The sequence below is a fragment of the Aotus nancymaae genome, unplaced genomic scaffold (genome assembly GCF_030222135.1).
Source record: "Aotus nancymaae isolate 86718 unplaced genomic scaffold, 86718_ANA_hifiasm-v0.15.2.pri h1tg000017l, whole genome shotgun sequence".
Taxonomy (NCBI): Eukaryota; Metazoa; Chordata; class Mammalia; order Primates; family Aotidae; genus Aotus; species Aotus nancymaae.
Window position 1 is genome coordinate 443,233 of NW_026988429.1, and position 16,744 is coordinate 459,976.

Sequence of the window (16,744 nt, forward strand, 5' to 3'; positions counted from 1 at the left end):
AACAGAAGTCAAAGTCAGGTGTGATAGCTCACACCATTAATCCCAGCTGCTTGGGAGGCTGGGCTGGGAGGATCATTTGAGCCCAATTAAAACCAGCCTTTGATAAGCGAGACCTCATCAGAGACAGAGAGAGAGAGAGGAGAGAGCGAGAGAGCGAGAGAGCGTGCCGGGCACTGAGGGCCCATGAAGACAGCCAGTACTTACTAAGTGTTATATAACGTCTATTGGGTGGTAACTATGTGGCAGGTGCTGCAAGTGGAATCTCTCTCTTAATCCTCGCCCCCAGGTCATTGGAATCCAGAGCCCACACTCTTAACCACCTTTTTGACATGTCTCCCTTTATGATTAGGTGTATCAATACAGTTCATTCAGGGGAGCAGAGCCACTGTGGGTATTATGGTAATAAGGGCTTTATTACAGGAATGAGATTTTACCCAAAGCCTGAAGGAGCTGAGGAAGTCAGCAAGGCACTGTGGGATAATCCGAGAGGAGAGTCACAAATGGGTGGAGGACTAGGTGAAACCTATCTGCTGGGCACCTCTGTCTGCCACAGCATCTGACTAGAAGATTTCCACAGAGGAGTGGCTGACACTCCCACTCTGCCTTCCAAATCTCACCCCAGGTCCTCTTTTGGCCAGCTCTAACTCAGAGACTTGTTGGCAGGGCATTCTGGAAGTGTGCTTACCAGTTTAACCAAATTGATTTAGTACAATCCAGCACGTTAGAAAATTTTCAATGTAGGTGAGATATAGATGACTAAAAGTCCAAGCTGCAGAAGAGTTTGGGCCAGATTTTTATATGTGTATCTCCCTTTTTTAATGGCTGCATGACATTTTATATAATATTGGTCAGCATTTTATGTATATAGTAGCATTTACAAACACTGGAAATATAGTAAATCCTTCAGAGCTGCAATTCAAGGACTAAGCAGAGTGTTTGGCATGCAGTAGATGCTGAGCAAACACTGAATGAATGAATGGATGCCGAATGACTAGAGTTCCTGCAGGGAAACATCAGCTCTTACAAACTCCAGCATATATTTGAAAACCGCCCAGGGGCAGGAAGTGGCCTTATTCTCCCAGGTAATGGGGAGGTAATTCTACTCACCAATGTGCCACTACTTTCAGTCTTCTGGCTAGCACCCGAGTGGGATGAAAACTCCCTGTTTACTGCTTCCCAGAGGAACTAATCACCACCTCTTTGAGGTGTCTTCTTTGTTCATGATGATCTCCTTAACTGTACTTCCTCATGCATAAAGGTGGGGCCCCAACCCTCTTACTTGGCCACAACTGATTGAACCAAGATTAGATAACTGAACACAGCTGGGCCAGTAAGATTCTCCCTTCTGGGAATTTGGAATTGGGACCAAAAAAATATGGCATTTAACAAAACAAACATAAATTATTAAAGGGGGATAGAAAGATTATTACTAATGATATAAAGATAACTGACAGGCAATTTAGGCAAAAGATACTGAAATGACCAATAAACATATGAAAAGATGTTTGACTTCATTAATCAGCAGAAAAATGCAAATTAAAACCACAAGTTATAATTATACACAGCAAAATGGATAAAATAAAAAAAGCTGACAATATCAACTGTTGGTAAGAATGAGGGACAACCAGGAGGGGGAGGGGAAGAATAAAAAAGTAAAAAAAGGCCGGGCGCGGTGGCTCACGCCTGTAATCCCAGCACTTTGGGAGGCTGAGGCGGGTGGATCACGAGGTCAAGAGATCGAGACCAGCCTGGTCAACATGGTGAAACCCCATCTCTACTAAAAATACAAAAAATTAGCTGGGCATGGTGGCGCGTGCCTGTAATCCCAGCTACTCAGGAGGCTGAGGCAGGAGAATTGTCTGAACCCAGGAGGTGGAGGTTGCGGTGAGCCGAGATCGCACCATTGCACTCCAGCCTGGGTGACAAGAGGGAAACTCTGTCTCAAAAAAAAAAAAAAAAAAAAGATATATATATATATATATATACACACACACACACACACACATACAATATACACATACAACTCGATCAAGACAGTTGCAGGTTGGTTAAAAAAAAAAAAAAAAAGAATGAGGGACAACCAGAACTCTCTCCCACTGAATATGGCAGTGTCAACTAGAACAATCAAACACTGTGGAACTATCTATTATTTGGGAATATCTATCAAAGCTGAGAATATACATGTAACTTATCACACAGCAATTCCACTCTTAGGTATACACCCAAGAGAAATGCATACTTTTATTTATCAAAACACATATACAAGAATATTTATCGTAACACTATTCATCATGGCTCAAATCTAGAAACTTCCAAGTACACAGTGATATAGTAGCATTGTGGAATACTACATAGCAACAAGAATGAGTGAGCAATTAATTTGTTCAACCTGGATGAATCTCACAGATATGTTAAATAAAAGAAGTATTTACTATATAATTCCATTTATATAAAGAAAAGGCAAAGCTAATCTCGACTATTGAAGTCAGGCTAATGTTACCTTTGGGGGATAGTAACCGGCAAGGAACATGGGGGATTCTGGAGATGCGGATAATGCTGTTTCTTTATCCGAATCCAGGTAACATGGGACTGTTCCCTTTGTGAAAATTTCATTGAACTGTACATACAATACATCCTCATTTCCTCACTACATACTATGCTTCACCATAAAATTAAAAAAAGTAATTTCTAAGAGCTTTGTTACTGGTGGAGGGTATCCAGGTTCTTGACATCTTGAACAAATAATTGGACAAAACGCACAAATAAAGCAAGGGAAGAATGAAGCAGATGTATTGTAAACCAAAGAACACTCCACAGGGTAGGAAGGCCCTAAGCAACCACGATTATAGAATTTTCTGGGGTTTAAATACCCTCTAGAGGTTTCCCATTGGTTACTTGGTGTACACACTATGTAAATGAAGTAGTGGTCAGCGATCAGTCTGATTGGTTGCAGGAGGGGACCAATCAGAGGCTGAAGTGAAGTTACAAAGTTATATCCTATGCAAATGAAGACTTGGCCTGCCACCAGCCTGATTGGTTGCTGGAGGGGACTTTCAACTTTTCATCTGCCACCCAAAGTGGGGGTTGCAAAGGGATTAGCCTCTGGTCCTTTTGTTACTTGAGCTGGAAAACTGGGGTTTTCCTTTTGATTTAGTTCTAGGAAGTCAGCCTGAATTAGCCTTAGGTACCCTGTCTCCAGATCCTATTCTCCTGCCTGTAACTTTTAGGAAATTAATGCCTGCCTGCAGACAACTTCCTCATTTAACTTTCACAACGCCCCTGAGGCAGCAAGACCTAGGCAATGCTGAGAGCCTCTCAAGCTTTTTTGAACGGATATTTTCCAAGTCTGAGTTTACCTAGGTTAAGAAATGTAAGCAGTGTGTGTATATATATATATATATATTTTTTTTTTTTACAGAAGTGGCTGCTGGAGTGGGGATTTGAATGGGTAGGACTTTAGCCGCTCCAGTAGCCATTAACGCCCCACCCTGGTTATCCTAAAACGATTCCATCCATTTAAAAAAATAAGGTGCTTAGTATATAAGCATGACCTCAGCCATCCTATATACACATCAACATAAGAAAAAGGTCCTGTGCTTTTTACGGGAACAGCTTCAAGACAGGTATCCGAGCCCCTGGCCCCTCCCCAGCCCCCTTGCAATCAGATCCTTGTCTTCTAAAACCTGCCAAACCTGAGTGCTGCCTGAAGGCGGGTTTGGCCTGTTGACTCCTGGTTTTGACTCTAGTGATTTACTTCTGAGGTTGTTACGAGGACGGGGTGTGGCAAGACAAGGCCAGTCCCGCCTCACCTGTGGCAGCAGCGCAGGTCCCTGCCCTCCTGCTGAGCACACTTCACCAATAGCAGGACTCAGGTTTTATACACTAGCAAGTCTCTACCGCCATTGCTCACGTCCACAGAACCCAACCAACCAGGTTTAAACGAGTTCCAGTCACATACCTGAGCCATCACCACCTTATCCTGAAGGAATTTTGTCTATTATGCAAATCGTTGACCAAACATTTATCTACTTATTCAAGACACAAACTAAGATATGGGGTGTAGCTGATTAGCTAATTCGTTAGTCAATATGCCAGCAGTGTGCAGGTAATTACAGGGAACAGGAAAAAGTTAAATTGGTTGTAAATCATTAGATTGAGTTATTTTTCTACTTTAAAACTTCCATTTTCTTCCCATATTAAAATAAAAATCAGACAACAAGCACGGGTTGGGGGGCGGAAATCCCCTCTTAAAATTAAAATTTCTATTAGTAATTTGTCTTCAGTTACAAAATTTATTTTAAAGTTATAAACAATGAGGTGGATTGTAGAGTTATGTCTCTTTTAAAATGTTACCAATAGACAAAAACCAAGGAGCCACTCACTAGCAAATTCTGCACTCTTGCAAAACTCTTTCCACGGCGCTTCTTTACAAACATCGCGAGAGCAGAGTAGTCTCTGGGCGCACCCCGTCGCATGTTCAACCCCACCCACTTCCTGCCTGACGACCTCCTTACGTCAGAGGTGCGTTGGAGTGAGTCGCAGTACTTAGGACGGAAGTTCTCTCGGCGGAAGTGATCGCTGTGTGAATCGTGGGTGGGATGGCCGCGGGCCGCCTCTTTCTAAGTCGGCTTCGAGCACCCTTCAGTTCCATGGCCCAGAGCCCACTCGAGGGCGTTCCCACCTCCAGGGGCCTGCACGCAGGGTGCGGGCCCCGAAGGCTCTCCATCGAAGGCAACATTGGTAAGGGCTGGAAAGCGGCTGCCAAGCCTCGGCCTCCGCCACGCAGGTGACAGAGGCTGGGAAAGGAGCTGGGCCCGGTAAGCCCCGCGTCTAATGCGGCCGGCCTCTCCTTCTGGGCTGCCAAGAGGGCCTTTCCTCTCCCAAACTGCACTGCGGATCTTTGCCTCCTTGATTTACAGGATATCGGGCCTCTGTACCCGCCCACAGGGACACTTTTGTTGGGGCATAAAAGCCACGCAGTTAGTAGATAGGACAAGAATGTTATTAGCTGTTTGTAATAGATCGAAATTGAAGTGACAAGGGAGCGCAGTTTGTTCTCCTAGATAGAGTTGCCAAATTCAGCAAAAAAATTTTTTAAATCCAGTTAAAATAGGATTTAAGATAAACAGCAAATAATTTTGAGTGTGTGTCCTTTGCAATACTTGGGACATACACCAAAACGACAATGAAATAACTAATTTAAAATTCAGATTTAACTGAGTCTCTTGTACTTTTATCTGGCCACCCTATTCTAATAGAGTTCCTAAACTTCAGTCATTCAAATAACCACATTCACAATTTTTGCCCTGTGCCTGTGCTAGTTGCATAATAATTTAAGGCTTTTCTTAGAAGAACCTCACTTTTTAAACTTAAAAAAGCATGTATTAAAAATAATTTTGTTAGAGCCAGTATCTTAAATAAAAAGTAGTCAAAAAGTAAAATGAAGGCAAAGCATTTCAATTTAGTGTTAATAAATTCCTTCGATACTTTTTACCAAGGCACTGAGCCCTAAAAGGGACTTAGCAAGTGTTGAATACTGAAGACATTCTAGCAGCAAACTGAGAATTTCTTTTTTTTTTAATTCATTCAACAAATCACCCTTTGAGCCACTTCCATATGCCAGCACTGTTCTTGGCCTGGAGAATACAGCTGTGAATAGAACAAATAAAAATCACTGTTCTCTTGGAATTCAAATAGGGAGAGACAGACAATAAACAACATAAATTAAGCAAGGTGAACAATATGTTAGAGAGTAATGAATATGATGGAGAAAAATCAGGGATGACGAATTGAGGGAAGTTGTCATTATTTTGTATTTTATTTCTTTGGAGATGGAGTCTCACTCTGTCACCCAGGCTGGAGTGCAATGGCTCCATCTCAACTCACTGCAAGCTCCACCTACCGAGTTCAAGCAATTCTCCTGGCTCAGCCTCCTGAATAGCTGGGATTAGAGGTGTGTGCCACCGTGCCCAGCTAATTTTTGTATTAGTAGAGACAGGGTTTCACCATGTTGGCCAAGCTGATCTCCAACTCCTGACCCCAGATGATTTACCTACCTCGGCCTCCCAAATTGCTGGAATTAGAGGTGTAAGCCACCGCATCCAGCTGAAATTGTCATATTAAATAAAATAAGCAAGGCCTCCCTGAGAAGGTGACATCTGAGCAAAAAACTGGAACAGGTGAGGGAGTGAAGCATGTGGATACCTGGGAGAAGAGTCTTCTTTTTTTTTTAAAAGATGGGGTTTCACCCTGATGGCCAGGCTGGTCTTGAACTCCTGACCTCAGGTGATCTGCCCACCTCAGCCTCCCAAAGTGCTAGGATTACAGGTGTGAGCAACCGCACCCGGCTGAGAAGAGTCTTCTAAGCAGAGTGAAAAGGCCCTGAGGTGGAAAGTGTGTTCAGGGAATAGATGGGAAGTCATTGTGACTGAAGTTAAGTGAGCAAGGATGGGAATGGAGGGAAATGAGGGCAGAAGCCCAAGGGGTGGCAGATTTTATAGGCCTTATCATGGATGTTTAATCTTACTGAGATGGGTAGCCATTGGGATGTTTGCAAAGTCAAGTGACAGTTTTACTTAAATTATAAAAAGATCACTCACTGTGGCTGATATGTTGAAGGTAAAGGGTGTTAGTTGGTATTGCAATAATTATGGTATGTTCTATCATTGTGAAAGTGGTGAGACATGATTGAATTCCAGTTATATGTTAACTAAAAGTTAAATTTTAAGTAAAATTAGCAGAGGAAGTGGTGAGAAATGATTGGGTTCTAGTTATATTTTAAGGTAGGGCCAACTGGATTTGGTGACAGATTGAATGCGGAGTGTAAGATAAAGAAAGGGGCCAATGATGACTGCAATTATTTTGACTTGAGCACTTGAAAGATAGACTACTGATTTTCTTTCTTTATTTCCTCCTTTCCTTCCCCCTCCCCTCCCCTCCCCTCCCCTCCCCTCCTTTGGTGGGGTCTTGCCCTGTTGCCCAGGCTAGAATACAGTGATGCAATTGCATCTCACTGCAGCCTGCCTCCCAGGCTCAAGCCATCCTCCCACCTTAGCCTCTCGAGTAGCTAAAAATGTTTTATATTTTATATTTTATATATTTTATATATAAAAAATGTTTTATATTTTTTGTAGAGACGGGGTCTCACTAATATTTCCCAGGCTGGTCTTACTTAAACTCCTGGGCTCAAGCAATCCTCCTCCCTTGGCCTCCCAAAGTGCTGGGATTTCAGGTGTCAGCCTTGGTTTTAAGCATGTTAGGTTTTTATATGCCTGTTAATATCCAAATAGAGGTGTTGGATATGTAAGTTCAGAATTAGGGTCTCCCTGGGCTGAAGCTGTAAATGTAGGTGGTATTTAATGCTAGGAGACTATGTGTGTTGATGAAAAGGACTGAGTCCTGGGCGTGCAAATATTATGAGACTGGGGAGATGGGAAAGAATAAGCAGAGACTGAGAAGGAATGACCACTGAGATAGGAGAAAAACAAAAGAGAATGATATCCTGGAAGCCAGGTGAAGAAGGTGTTCAAGGGGAGGGAATGATCAGCTGTGTTATACTGTTTAAGTAAGTGAAGGTCTTTGGTGAACTTCAGCAGTTTTAGGAGTGTTAGGAGTGAAATCCTAATTGGCATAGGTTCAAGGAGAATGGGAGGTGAGGAGAGTGGGTTAAGGTAACTGGAAGTTCTTAGAAAGGGAAGTCATGGGGTGGTAGCTGAAATTAGAAGAGGGTATGAGAGTTTAACATTTTTTCTTTTTGTGAGAATTAGAGCATATTTGTAAGTTGATAGAAGTGGTCTAGTAGAAAGGAAAATTGGTAAATCAGGAGAGAGGATAGAATTGCTAGAGTGATTTTTTTTTTTTTTTTTTTTTGATACGGAGTCTTGCACTGTCACCCAGGCTGTAGTGCAGTGGCACTATCTCGGCTCACTGCAGTCTCTGCTTCCTGGGTTCAAGCAATTCTCCTACCTCAGCCTCCCAAGTAGCTGGGAATACAGGCGTGCACCACCACACCCAGCTAATTTTTGTGTATTTTTAGTAGAGATGGGGTTTCACCATATTGGCCTAGATGGTCCCAATCTCTTGACCTTGTAATCTACCTGCCTTGGCCTACCAAAGTGTTGGGATTACAGGTGTGAGCCATCATGCCCAGCCACTGGAGTGATTTTTAAGTAAGCAAGGAAGAATGGGATCTGTTGCCCAACTTGAAAGAATTTAGCCTTAGCTAGGAGCACAATTCATCCCTAGTAACAGGAGTGATGGCAAAATACATGAGCACCAACTTGAGTGGGTGTGGTGGGAACTTGGGGAGGTCTTTTGGTTGTGTCTCTTTTCACAGTGAAATAAGAAGAAAGGTCATCAGCTAAGAGTGAATGTGGAGACAGAAGACATGAAATACTCTAGTGAATGAGAAAGAGAAATGTTGAATTGCTGGGCACCATTTAGGACCCACTTGGAGTTAGTGGTCATGAGTTTAAAGCGAGACCAGTCACCATGGCTATGTGTTTTTCTCCAGCCAAATCCGAAACATTGAAAGGATTGAGAAGGGAGAGTCCTGCTACTTGCCTGATGATGTTATTATTTAAAGATGTTCTGTACTGTACTTTGAGAAACACACCCCTAAAGGAAGCTCTGTCCTCAAAGTCCAGAGAGAGAACGGGGTATATCACAAAAGAAGTTCTTAGGACAGGTCATCAAACAAAGTTTGAGCTCCCTCTATTTTCCTGACCGTTGCTTCTTACCCTTGTCGTGTTTCTCTGCTGCTTCCTTGCTTTCTCATACAACAGAGGCTTACTGAGTACAGACTATGAGTCCACTCTCAGGCTGAGCACAGCAGTGAATGGAATACAGCTCCTATCCTTCAAGGCGCTCACAACCAAGTGGGAGAAACAGACTCAACATAATTTTCATACTGTATGGTGATGATCCATGATTGGGCATGGAAAGCAAGAATCTGGGATAGGAATTCACAAGAGGAAGAAGAGGAAAAGGTGTTGGAGGCATAGAAAGCAACATATGCCAAGGTAGTGAAGCCTGAAGAAACAGATGCAGTTTTTTGTTTTGTTTTGTTTTGTTTTTTTCCGAGACAGAGTCTCACTGTCACCCAGGCTGGAGTGCAGTAGTACAATCTCGTCTCACTGAAACCTCAGCTTCCCAGATTCAAGTAATTCTCCTGCCTCAGCCTCCCAAGTAGCTGAGACTACAGGCATGTGCCACCACGCCTGGTTAACACATGCAGTTTTAACAAAAGAGAAGTAGTTGGATGTCCCTCGAGTTGAAGGGACCTGTGAGAGGGTGGCAGAACAAGAGGTTGGAAGGGTGGGATTTGCCATATGTTGAAGAGCCTTTTGGACCATGCTAGCAGTTTATCCTGTTGGCAGTGGGAGGCTGTTGAACACTTGAAGCCAGTGTGTGCCATGACCAGATGAATTTTAAAAAGGAAACTGTGTAGGATGAGAAAGAAAGCTTCAGAAAACAGGCACTTTCTTTGTATATTTTGTTTGCTGCAGTACCCATAGTGCCTTGCATCCAGTTTGTTGGATGAATGAATAGATGAATTGGAACACAGTTGAGTCTGTGTATCAGTTTTGTGGCTATTGGAGTAATTGAAGGGAGGAAAGATGCAGGCCTGAATAGAAGAACTGGAGAGACAGAAGTGATGGTTTGAGAGAGATTTTGGAAGTGGGATTGACAGGACTTGGTGGCCACTTGGAGGTGAGGGATAAGGAAGAGTAGAGGAGGGTAGCACTGAGGCTCATGAGGAAGGGGGAGTCAGGGGAGGTTAGAGTGATATATTTTGTTTGAGGTGCCTGTGAGACATAAAGAGAGGTGTTCTGAGGCAGATTGGAATATGTGCCTGAAGTCAAGAGAGTCCGGAGATGGGCACTGAGATTTCAGATGTGGAAGTTGTTGACTGGTGGGGGTAGTTGTTGAAGCCTTGGAAGTAAATGCAATTGCCCAAGAAAAGGGTGATGCAAAGTAGAATGGGGAAACCTAATCTGACTCTTTTTACTTTCATCTCCCACTACTCTTCATCACCCCACACACCCTGATGACTCTTCCCAGACAGAATTAGTCACTGCCTCCTCTGTGGGCTGACATAACATTTTGTACCCACAACTGCTGCAGCACTTGAGTTCTGCCTAGCTTGTTTGCACATTCACCACCTTCCTTGGGCTCTGACCACTCAGTGTGCTGTTCATCTTTCTGTGGCTGACACCTAGCACCCACCTTGACCCAGTATACTGACCCAGTGTACTCAGTCAGTGCTGACCAGATTCTTGAATTCTGTGCTAAGATAGCCATGTGGAAGTTAGGCTTGGTACCCACACAGGGAATATATTAAACTGCTTTTTAAATCAAGAGCGATGATCTGTAATCACAGGTAACGTCCCCAAGCAAATCAGAATGAGAGCACCGATTCAGGAATCCCGAACAGGGAAGGTGAACCCCTGTCCTAACCAAAGTTAGGTAGGTTTAAAGAGGCTTTTCTTGTATTCCTTCTGTTCTGAGTCCTGTTACTCTGTTATTCTGATCCCGAAGGTGCAGACAGTGGCATGTAAGGAAAATGGATCAGTGAAGTAGCAACTTACAACTTCGTAAGTCATCTAGCATGACTTATGAAGCCATATAAGATGTCTGATTGAAAGTCAAAAGCTTAGGCCAGCCATGGTGGCTCAAGCATGTAATCCCAGCACTTTGGGAGGCCAAGGTGGGTGGATCACCTGAGGTCAGGAGTTGAAGACCAGCCTGACCAACATGCTGAAACCCCGTCTCTAAAAAAAAAATATATATATATATATATATATATATATATATATATTTTAAATTATACATATATATATAAAGAAAGTCAAAAGCTTGGTACCTAGAACTCCTGGAAAATCTAAAAAATAAAACACATAGCCTGTCTTTTAAGACTGTTCATCACTCCAGTGTATTATCTCCTTATGATTATCTTATATTTACAAGCCTAACTTGAAGAAAAGATTGCTGTATGAAATCTTACTGTCAGTGAGTCATCTCAGAGCATTTTTACTTTATTTTTGAAGACTCAGCCAGAGAAGAGGAAACTCTTTTACACTTTTCACTCAAAAGACTTGTACATAACGCAGTAGAGGGCTTCCCTAAGAACATGTTTCCTCCAGCATTCAAAATTAGGGATTTCACATCACTGATATGTGTCTTTTACTTATTTTGGGTATAAATGATTGGGGAAAGAATCCTTGGGAAAAAATAGCTTATTTATTTCAAATACCGTATAGTGGATTCTCTGTCTATGACTCATCTCCTTCCATCCATCTATCACTATTCTCATACTCGGGATGCAAAGGTTCAGTCTCTGTCTTCAAAAGTGAGCTCCCAGTCTAGCTGGAGGGAATGATGAGTGAACAAATAATTACAGTGTAATCCTTTGGTAAACCAGAGCAGGTGGTAATTAACTCTGCCTAGAAATGAAGTGGAACTGGAGAGAGTTCAAGGAGGCTTCACAGAGAAGGTGGCAGTGGAAAGCTGAATCACCTGGTAGGCAAGGCGGGGAGGAAGGCATGCCAGATCAGTGAGGGTCTTTTATGCCGAACAGATGAGTTTGGATCATATTCAGGAAGGTGTGAGGAAGTTTCTTGGCTTTTTTTTTTTTTGTAAACAATTTTTCATGAAAAAAAAAGGCATCAGAGTAAAATGCATTAAGGGTTTTTTTTTTTTAAGCCTGCTGACTGATTTTTATTAACTTTGCCCAGAATGCTTTTAAGCTTGGAGCCGGTGTCATCCTGGGTACTCAGTCTTGGGGTTGGAACATAACTTGAGGGCAAGCTGTCAGCCTAAATCGTCATTTCAGTGACAGTACCTATCATTTAGTAGCTACTCCATAAACATTTGTTGGTTGAATGAATGAGTGAATGAATGCAGCATCAAATACAGTTCCTGAAGTAAAGACTTCAAATTTTCTTTGGAAGGATTTTTTTTTAAAAAGACATTAGACAGTTTTATATGTTCTGCCTTTGTTGGATTTTGGTAAAAAATTTCAGAATTGGATTTTTTTTCCTCATGTTTTTCATCTTGTTCAGTAGATGAAAATGCCGAGAGGTGATAAATATAGACTCCTATGAAATACAACTGTATTAAATGTAAAATAATAGGATCTATTATTTTGGTTATTATATCACATGCTATCTTACTGCTAGAGTTTAGCAATACATAGCTATGGTAGGCATTGTACGTTTATAGAAAATTTTGTGGGGAGAAAAAAGCGTGACCTAGGAAAAGATGAGTGGTAACAACAGAATTCTGGCCCAGCTTGTGGAATGAGAATTGTGGAGCTAATGAAAATCAACATGTTGAAGTAATATACTCTTAAAAAAGTACCGGCTGAGTGCGGTGGCTCATGCCTGTAATTCCAGCTGTTTGGGAGGCTGAGGTGGGCAGATCACCTGAGGTCAGGAGTTCAAGACCAGTCTGGCCAACATGGCGAAACCCTATCTCTACTAAAAATACAAACGTTAGCCAGGCGTAGTGGTACATGCCTGTAGTTCCAGCTTCTCAGGAGGCTGAGAGGCTGGAGAATTAGTTGAACCTGGGAGTCAGAGGTTGCAATGAGCCAAGATGGCCCCACTGTACTCCAGGCTGGGCAGTAGAGCAAGACTCTGTCTCCAAAAAAGGTAACAGCAGTAGCTCATGCATACACATGTAATCCCAGCACTTTGGGAGGCTGAGGCAGACTGATCACTTGAACTCAGGGGTTTGAGACTAGCATGGGCAACATGGTGAAACCCTATGTCCACCAAAAATACACACAAAAAATTAGCTGGATGTGGTGTCACCAGCCTGTAGTTCCAGTTAGGAGGCTGAGGTGAGAAGATCACCTGAGCCCTGGAGGCGGAGGTTGCAGTGAGCCAGGATTGCACCACTACACTCCAGCCTGGGTGACAGAGAGAGACCCGCATCTCAACAAAAGGAAAGTTAACAGCTAAGCTAAGATATAACTAAATTGCGGTAAGTCTGAGATAATGACATCATAAGAGATTGGCTAAAGAAGTATGACTTTCTGTAGACCAGGGTTTTCTGGTCACTAGGAGGAGGCGTCTGAAGCAGTGGAGAGCCAAATACCACCATTCTTACAAATCCCCTGTGAACACCTTGAAACATTTGTCTTAAAAAAAAACAACCTATTATGATCAGGTATCACAGCACTGAGAAAGTTATACTGTGTCTGGCTTTAATAAAAGTATATAACTTTGAATTATTATTATTACTTTTTGAGATGGAGTCTCACTCTGTCACCAGGCTGGAGTGCAGTGGCACGATCTCTGCTCACTGCAGTCTCCGCCTCCCGGGTTCAAGCGATTCTCCTGCCTCAGCCTCCCGAGTAGCTGGGATTTCCGGCACATGCAACCACACGCAGCTGTTTTTGGTATTTTTAGTAGAGACTGGGTTTCACCATGTTGGCTAGGATGATCTCGATCTCCTGACCTCATGATCCACCCGCCTTGGCCTCCCAAAGTGCTGGGATTACAGGCGTGAGCCACCGCGCCCAACCTTGAATTATTTTTTAAAGTAATTATTCCACATCTGAGGGTGGTACCTGGCATAGCTCAACTGCAGTGGAATTAGTTTAAGACATACTGCCCCATAGTGAATTATTCAGGCTCTCCAAGCCCCAGAAACATGAATGGCACAGCTCTCAGGACCTTTCACCACCATTTACTGTCACTGTGTGTGGAAGCTGCCTTCTGATTACTAACCTGGCTTTCCAGAAGCCTTGGAATGGGGCATGGGTTACAGAGTACCCTGGGTATTAGATGTTACTGTTCCAGTCATTGGAACTGTATATTTCCTATTACATCTAATTTGTTGGCATTCCAGAGTTTATGTGTTTAAATTGCATGAGTCAATTTCTTGGAGTCCTGACTGCTGTTAGATGAACTAATAGTGTCTGACCTCAGAGGTGAAGTTGGCATTTCTCAAACCTCAGAGCCCTTCCTTTCCATCTGCAACAATTTTTTTAAGGTAATTGTTTTTAACTTTTAAAATATATAAGTAATTCTAACAATTATTCAATCCCAGCCATCTAACAAATCAGCTATGTTTATCTTTTCATATTTAAAATAGCTTTTTAGCCTATAGGCAGGGACCATATTTTAGACTTATTAAACAACCTACAATCTAAATACTGACAATCTGGGTTAAATATTTTAAGTGAGGGCTTACACAGGGCAGACAGGTATCTGATAATATACACATTCAACCACTTGGCACCTGACTAGTGTGGTAGGAATGCAGAGCTAGAGAAGTCCTGAAGAAGTGGGACCTTAGGCTTAGTGGGGGAAAGAATTTAGACACAGGCCTAGGAGAGCAGGGGAGGGCATTTATTCATTGGAGTGTGGGAAGAGCAGAGTTTGAACAAATGTGAAGAAGCACACACAAGTTAGGTGGAGGTGGGGACTGAGCGATGAGCGTGACTGTACAAATTCACAGATTCATGCTGTTTGTTCTTATCCTGCCTATTCAGAGAGGAGTTGGGGTGGCATGTAGTAAATGTCATCTATTAGATGTGTGGGTTCTTATGCTGAGACATCAGCACCCCAATCAGTAACCATGAGTGGAAGGATGCCCCCCTTCTTTCCCTTGAGAAAGATTACTTCTGATAGAGGAGATTGAGCTCCAGATACAGTCTAAAGATTCATTTTTTATTTTTCACAAATGTAGGTTTTAGAGGGAACTGAAATTAATAATATATTGTGTATTTTATTCATTTGGCCAGGTTATTAGATTGTACTTTGTTTTCTACCCTGGAGGAGCCCCATCCTCTAGCTGGAGAAACAATGACAATTGCAGTTAGGGAGTCTCACCCAGAATACCAAGCCAAGCACAGAGGAGGACTAGCTAATCCAGCTTAGAGGTGTCAGGATCTGGAAAGGCTTCACACAGGAGATACATCTTAGAGCCTTGAGGATTGAGTAAGAGTTGGTCAGGTGAGGAGAGGAGGTGCCACAGGAAATGGGAGAGCATATACAAAGTCATATTTGCAAGAGAGAACATGGCGTGATTGGAGTTTGATTCTGCAGGAGTGTAGGCTGCCTGAAGGAAAGCCCAGGCTAGAGAGGGATATGCAGGGATCAGATCTTGTGTCTTGCAGACCATGTTAAAGAGTTTGGAGTTTGTCATGAAGCTTGTTCAGGTCTTAGCTCAGATGTCACTGGCTTCCCATTGCCCTTAGAATAGAATTCAGAGCTCTTACCGTGGCCACAAGGCCCTATGTGACCTGGCCCTGGACTGCCCATATGGCCATGCCCATATTGAGCCACTCCTCCATCACTTTCCCATGCTGTAGTCAATAGGGAGCTGTCAAAAAATTGTAAGCAGTGCTATTTTGTGTTCAGTCTGACCATAGTATGGAGCATGGATTGAAGAGGGCAAGGCCAGCATCAGAAAGGCAAGACACGATAAGAGGCTGTTCTTGAGCATGGAGGTTGGAATGGAGAGAAAAGGACAAATATGAAAAACTTAGAAGCAAATGCAGAAGGATTTGGTGGCCACTTGAGGTTTGCCAGAGGAGGGACTTCCATCAGTGAGTGGATGGTGTGTTCATACCCTGTGGTCTGGGATACAGGAGGAAGCTCAGTTTGGTGGGAAAGATGATTAGTTCATTTAGGAAATAGGTTGACTTTGAGGTATTTGTGGGATGTCCCAAGTGGTGATGTCTGGAGGGTTTTTGAATAGTGTTTGTGGAGCTCAGGGAGGTATGGGCCAAACCTTGGTATAAATGGGAAAAGATAACTTGAATGTTGTGGTACTAGGTTGATTTCATCTCCAAAATACTTCTCGAAACAACCACTACTTTTTACTCCTCTGCCGTCACCCCAGGGCAAGCTGCTATATCTTTTAACTAGTCTGCTGCTTCTGCTTCAGCCCTTTCTTACACAGCTGGTGGAGTGATCTTTTAAAAATGAGGAGTTGGCCAGGCGCAGTGGCTCAGGCCTGTAATCCCAGCACTTTGAGAGGCCAAGGCTGGTGGATCATGAGGTCAAGAGATCAAGACCATCCGTGGTGAAACCCTGTTCTCTAATAAAAATACAAAAATTAGCTGAGTGTGGTGGTGTGAACCTGTAGTCCCAGCTACTTGGGAGGCTGAGGCAGGACAATCGCTTGAACCCAGGAGGCGGAGGTTACAGTGAGCCAAGTTTGTACCACTGCATTCCAACCTGGTGAAAGAGTGAGACTCCATCTCAAAAAAAATAAAAAAGAGAAGGAGTCTTGTAATTTCCCTACTTAAAACCAATCCTCACTGACTTCCCATTGCCCTTAGAATAGAATTCAGTCTTCTTATCATGACTATGAAGGCCTGTGTGTGTGACCTGGCCCTGGCCTCCTTGTGTGTGTGGCCACACCCATTTTGAGCCATTCTTCCATCACTTGCTCATGCTGTAGCCATACTGGCTTCTTCTAGGGCCTCAAACTTCTGTATTGTGTGGCAAGTTCTTTCTCTTCCCGTTGCGTGAATTGTCATCTTTCAGGTCTCACCTTAGATGTCATTTTTTCAAAGGAGACTTCTCTGACCTCCTGGGCCATCCTGCATTTTTTCGTAGCACCTAACACAACTTTTTAGTATTTAATTGTGTGTTTGTCTACAATCTGTTACCCATACAAGCTCTGTGAGGGCAAAATCCATTCTGTGTTTTGTTTACCATTGTACCCACAGTGACTAACAGTCCTGAGCACATAGTCAGCACTTATGAATATTTGTTAGATT

The 16,744-nt window shown here is 42.9% G+C and overlaps 1 protein-coding gene across 7 annotated transcripts in view; it reads left to right on the forward strand.

The window, feature by feature from the left end:
* Nucleotides 1-4,533: 4,533 nt before the first annotated feature.
* Nucleotides 4,534-16,744, forward strand: part of DGUOK (deoxyguanosine kinase) — a 30,200-nt gene continuing 17,989 nt past the window's right edge. For 3 of the 7 annotated variants that reach the window (XM_012452204.2, XM_012452205.2, XM_064377824.1), the window contains exon 1: nt 4,534-4,740. In XM_012452204.2, coding sequence (XP_012307627.1) covers nt 4,599-4,740 — 142 coding nt within the window. In that variant the 5' untranslated portion in view covers nt 4,534-4,598. The other 4 variants (XM_021670950.2, XM_021670951.1, XM_021670952.2 and 1 more) reach the window with 4 other exon arrangements.